The sequence below is a fragment of the Lathyrus oleraceus genome, chromosome 7 (assembly GCF_024323335.1).
Source record: "Lathyrus oleraceus cultivar Zhongwan6 chromosome 7, CAAS_Psat_ZW6_1.0, whole genome shotgun sequence".
NCBI lineage: Eukaryota > Viridiplantae > Streptophyta > Magnoliopsida > Fabales > Fabaceae > Lathyrus > Lathyrus oleraceus.
In genome coordinates, this window is record NC_066585.1 from 140996397 (window position 1) to 141002585 (window position 6189).

At 31.3% G+C, this 6189-nt stretch overlaps 1 protein-coding gene across 4 annotated transcripts; it reads left to right on the forward strand.

The window, feature by feature from the left end:
• The first annotated feature begins 978 nt into the window (after window positions 1-978).
• LOC127100594 (transcription factor TCP2) lies at window positions 979-5110 on the forward strand. Of its 4 annotated transcripts, none has more exons than XM_051037827.1 (4): window positions 979-1435; window positions 1620-1722; window positions 2299-4022; window positions 4861-5110. In XM_051037827.1, the coding sequence occupies exon 3, from the start codon at window positions 2577-2579 to the stop codon at window positions 3996-3998; it is 1422 nt and encodes a 473-aa protein (XP_050893784.1). In that variant the 5' UTR covers window positions 979-1435; window positions 1620-1722; window positions 2299-2576; the 3' UTR covers window positions 3999-4022; window positions 4861-5110. The 4 variants fall into 4 exon arrangements, with proteins under 4 accessions (XP_050893784.1, XP_050893785.1, XP_050893783.1 ...); XM_051037828.1 differs by having other exon boundaries at window positions 1620-1687; XM_051037826.1 differs by lacking the exon at window positions 1620-1722 and having other exon boundaries at window positions 979-1449.
• Window positions 5111-6189: the final 1079 nt, after the last annotated feature.

The following is a 6189-nucleotide window of genomic DNA, read 5'->3' on the forward strand; positions in this document are numbered from 1 at the left end:
CTTCATTCATTCAGTCTTATTTCGACTTATCATAGCTTAAGTTGTTGTTTGTTGGAATGTTTCTTTTATCCGAATCTTCTCGATCTTTTGTAATCGGACAAGAGTATCCCTAGTACTATTTCATCAAAATCTTTGCTTAAAAAAAGCTTTTTGAATGTGTAATTCATATTTGTAAGATTTTTTGTTTTGTTTTTTATTTGTTATACACATCTAATGCTTTTTAAATCAACATTTTTTTCTATAAAAAAATACACTAGTAAAAAAGAAGTATTTCCTTTATCTCATATCTTATTTAAATTAAATTTTGTTTCTCAAAAATAATTAATTGTTTTAATTATAAAATTTTTTATTAAATTATATCAATGAAATAGTTAAATATAAGACAGCCTAAATATAATAATATACAAATTATTTTTAATTTTTAAAAAATTATTCTACTAAATGCATATTTAATTGACATTTCTATAAATTTAAAAAACACTTCTGTTGAATTCCACTTCAACATAACAACTGTTTTTCTTTCTTCTCTAAAATCAATTTTGTTCCTTCAAAAACAATTTTATTAAAATATATCATTCCTATAATTTGAGGTTAGTAAGAATCAATTCTAAATTATAATATTTTGATTGTTACAAAATCAATTATATTCATCACTAATGCAAACACACATCAAGTTAGCTAGAACAATCAATTATATATTTTTTTCCTTTTCTTCGAATAGTTTAATAACTAAAATTCACATTTTAAAACTAATACATATATACCAATAAAATTAATTTAACTAGAAATATTACATCATCTATTTATTCACATTAAAGAAAGGTGAAATTCTAATGATTGAATAAAAAATTTCAAAAATATTTTGATATAAAGTATAATTGAAACATTTGTAAGAGACGTACAATACTTAGTATGTATATAGTACTAATTGATTGTATAGATAAGGTATTGAAGTAAATATAAGAAAAAAGAAGGACAAATTTAAAAGAATATAAGATACATACAATGTGTAACAGCACCGTGTCTGGTCTTTTCCGATAAGCTCGTTCATTGTTCCAATGGCGACTTCAAATCTTTCTCCTTCTTAATCATCATCTTCACCCTTTTCTTTCTTTCTACCTCTCACACAATTCTCATATATGCACTCTCTTTTTGTTTCTCACCCACTAAACTACCAACCCTATAACATTCTTCCCTTGTGTACCTCACTCTTTTTCTCTCTCTTACTATACTTTACATGTTCAACATGAAAGTGTTAATCAAACTCAAAAATGTTAACATACTTTGGTAGTGGATTTGAGCTTTTATCTTGAACTTCTTCAACAACAAACAAAAAAACAAAAACAAAAATTTATAATTTTTATCCTATTTTGCATTCCAAGGAAAGACAATTTCAGAAATTCAGCAATTCCCTGAAAATCAGGCAGCAAAGAAGGTCTTATCTCATATGTATTTTTCTTCTCAATTTTATATTCATGATTTTTTTTTGTTGGCTTAATGGGGGTTTTACTTGTGATCTGAAAAAGTATTGTCTTTTACAATTAATAATATTAATGGAACCTCATTTTATGTTTGTTTTTTTGTTTCAATGGAACCGGTACCATAACATAATTGCACAGATCTGTGAGGTGTTTAAGAGACACGGAATTGTTGATTAATCAGCAACAACAACAACAACAAAAACTGGGTTTATTTTCTTTCTTTTCTGTCTTTGTTTATGAGGTTAACACCTGTCAAAAACTCCGACCAAACATTGTTCTAAGTAATAACCTAGCTGTATTGTACTTGTACCCTTCAACTTTTTTTAATCATTTCTGAAATATTGTTTCATTAAAAAAACATGTGAGTTTCAAAAACCTTGTAGCTGTGTCTGTGTGTGTGTGTTTAGTTTGGTTTCTAATCTAATGAAATAATAATGTATGCTATTTTGAAGGACATGAAAAAGCAAAAGCTATAAATACTATAAAGGGTTTGGTTCAGATCGGGTAGATAGTTTTATGCAAATTTTGCTTCTTTTTTTTAGCTTAAAAACAAAGCAGAAAGGTTCAGAATCAGATCTATGGTGCAAATATGTAGGGGTCTATAAGTTTAGAGTTTTTTCATAAAATGATGTAGGTTTTTTTTAGGCTCTATTCTAAGCTATGTTGATAAACATATATTGAGGGTTTATGCTATGATGAGCTATGAATGATGCTAAACATACTCAGATCTTATATCTGTTTTGTACTATAGATAGTGTGTATTTTGATTTTGATTTTGTTTTTGCAATTTAATTGTGTTTGGTTTTGAGTTTTGCAGGAAGTGGTTTGGTTTGCTTTTTGAAAGCGTTTTATTCTGCAAAACTGCAAAAGGCTAAACAAGGTCCTCCTGACTTGGACCGTGATATATCAGAGTGTAAAAAAAGTCCTTTTTTTCACTACACAGCCAAACAAGTCTCTGAATTTTCATCATCAATGCAAAGGACATATTAGCTAGCTAACCCCACAGACACACACTCTCTCTCTCTTTTCTCTCTCTATATTTGTGCACAAAAAAAAAGCCAAGTTGGTTTGTTTTTGCAAAGGCATGATTTTGGTATGGAGGAGGAGGATGAGATTCAAGCGCAACAATCATGTAAATTCCCAAGAGTTGGAAATGAAGAAGAAAATGGGAGTTTAAACAGGTTCAACAATTGGCACCATCATTCATCTAGAATCATAAGGGTGTCAAGAGCTTCTGGTGGAAAAGATAGGCACAGCAAGGTTATGACTTCAAAGGGTTTAAGAGACAGAAGGGTTAGGCTTTCTGTTACAACAGCTATTCAATTCTATGATCTTCAAGATAGGTTGGGTTATGACCAACCAAGTAAAGCTGTTGAATGGCTTATCAAATCAGCTTCTGATGCTATTTCAGAATTACCTTCACTCAACAACTCGTTATTCTCTGATAATAATAATAATAATACTAACAATCCGAGTGAACAAGGCGGCGTTGATTCGGTTCATGATGCTGAAATGGTTGTGGAGAATGGTGAGAATAATTATCATCAAAGCCAGAATCTTTCTTTGTCTAAATCTGGTTGTAGTAGCACTTCCGAGACAAGTAAAGGTTCGGGTTTGTCTCTTTCGAGATCTGATGTTCGTGTGAGCCGCGTTAAGGCTAGGGAAAGAGCGAGAGAAAGAACGGCCAAAGAGAAGGAAAAGGAAAATCATGACAGTGTTAATCCTCTTCATCATCATCAACATCAACAACACCAGAATGTTAACTCTTCTTCCATTTCTCAAACAGCTTCATTCACTGAACTTCTTACGGGTGGAATCAACAATGCAGCAGCAAGGAGTCCAAGAAGGTCAGTTGAAGAATCAAATTTCTTCAACAAAGCTCGACAACAACAACAACAACAGCAGCAACAGCATCAGCAACAACAGCAGCAATGGAGTTCTTCTTCGGCGCCAATGGATCATTACTTTAGTCCAGTGCTTATAGGAACTCCTTCTTCATCAAGAACACATCATCATCATCATCATCAACATTTAGGACATTCACTTCATGATCACCAATCCATGACAATGTCTAATTCAGTTTCACCCTTCAGCAGTGGTGAAAACCAGAATCAGCATCAGTTCTCATTCATACCTGATCATATGATGCAAAATGTGGTTACTTCTTCTTCGACTCAACCAAGCGATTATAATCTCAACTTTACTATCTCATCGGGCCTTGCTGGTTACAATAGGGGGACCCTTCAGTCCAATTCACCGTCTCTTTTGTCTCATCTTCAGAGGTTTTCAGTTTCATCTTTAGACGGATCCAACAATCTACCTTTTTTCATGGGAGGAGGAGGAGGAGGTGCTGCTTCTACTTCTTCTTCTCCTGCTTCTGGTTCACCTGCAATGGAGAACAATCATCCTCATCCTCACCATCACCACAACCAGATTCAACACCATCCATTTTCATCTGTTTTTGATGGTAGCAGCTTGCAACTCTACTCAGATCAGAAAGGAAAACCCAAAAACTGAAGAACCTCCATTTTCTTCCTGCAGGTATGTCATACGTCATAACAAAAAAAACAATATTTTCTTTTTTTCTCTTCTCTTTATTATTATTATAAGTAGTACCCTTTCATTTTGATATTTATTGTGAAATAGTACAACATTGTTGATGTTTTTTGTTTGACTGATTTCTTCCCCATTGGCTTTGGTAAACCAACAAGTGATTTGAATGATATAAAAAAAATAAGACAAGTTGCATAAAATGATGCATTTAGTGATGTGTTTTAATTTGATTAGATTAATTATTGTACATAGGTTGGAGTGAATAAGGTTGATGTTGTTGTTGTATTATCGGCTGGTTGTCTCCTTATTGGTTCCCTCCTAAATAGCATGTCAGTAATGTGGCATAACACAAAGCATGTGTTAGCGAGTGAATGGGGTTAAAGTGCTAAAATGTAACTAAATGGCTTTAACTTTAGTTAATTTAATTATACTGTGTGCACCCACATGATATGACCCTGGTTTGCTCAGGTTGTGTAAGCTAGTACTAGTAGGAAAATAGGGTAGCTATATGGGATTGATGGCTTTTTCACTATGCTTGAAAGGTCCATGCACGTAGGAAACACATTTCATTTCTGACACTCATCCATGCTCACAAACACTCTCTTAACCTACCTAGCTACTCTAGTAGTACTAATAATTTTCCATGCTGTTAATTATCTAAATTATCTTTGTTGAAATTATAAAATTAAATAAATACTTTATTAGAAATACCAACATTAAAATTTTTTAGATGGTTAAGAAATACTGTACTATGATATTGGAATTGCTTAAAGGAGTTACTGTTACATATTACAATTGTTAATACAAGTATATGATACTAATGTAGGACTCAAAAAAATGGAGTACTGGGAGCAAGATGTGGTTCCTGATAAAGCTTGTCTTCACCAAAACAGTTGATATGCTAGCTGTTGGCATGTTGTTATCAAGTGTTGGTTTTTTTTTTCTTGTGGAATCATTTTCAAGTCGTTCTATTTGGTTGAGTATTTTTGGATATAATTAAATATATTTATTTATGTATGTGTGCAAAGATCATTGTGTTTTGGAGATTTGTAAAAGCTACTTAATTTGACTTCTCAGTTTACTTTCTGCCATTGTTTTTGCATTGCTGGGAAAAGATCTGTGTCCACTGGAAGAAGCTATATCTTCTATAATTTCTACTGTGTTATTGAAATGCTTACGATGAAAAACAAGAATATGTTGAAAAAACAAAGAACCCATAAAGTGATTTAAAATAAAATAAAGATATATTTTTAGTATTTCAATAAAATAGTTATTATTATTATTATTGAAAAGTGATATAGATGATTAAATAAATTCAACTAACTAACTTGTGTCACACAAAACAGTCATACTACTATAGACTAAGAGTAATTTGACTAAAGAATGAGTCAAACCTTGAGACAAACTAATAATAAACTAGTATTATTCAATATCTCCTTACAAGTAGAGCACATATGTAAAATAGAGAGTTAGGGCGGGACAATAAACCGGAAATTATCCGCAATAATCGAATTGAGCTGAGTTGAAACGGGTTGGCGGGTCATCAGGTCCAAACCTTGGTTTTGGATAAATTTTAATGGACGGATTCGATTCATTTAAATAGACATTCGGATATTCAAATCAACTCGAATGAATATTATATTTTTATTTTGCAAAATATTGGTGTGGTAGAATATTAAATTTTTATTTCTTTATAACTTCTCAATCAAATTTTGAATATTACATTTGTTTATATTTTTATTAAATTTGGATGAGTATATAGATTTTGAATTTTTCAAAATGCGATTTAGACTTATTTATTAAATAACTAATTTAAATTGCAACTATAATTAAATCTGCAACTTAATTTAAGAGTGAATTTTTTTCTATTCAATAGAGCATGTAAAATGTACTAGTATATAATATTATACTATCACTTTTAAATGTTGCCCAATTAAATGTTTGACGTATTTTTTACATTTGAAATTTTGATATGTAATGTAAGAACAAATTAGATTTTGTCAAGATCAAATAATGTCATTGGGCTTAAAATGGGTAAGCCCAAAACCCGAATAAATCGATCAAAATAACATGTAATCCGTGCTAACTCAATCCATCAAAACCGATTTGAAAAATAGGCAGAAATGGGCCTAGTTTGTTCAACGGTGGTTTGGGA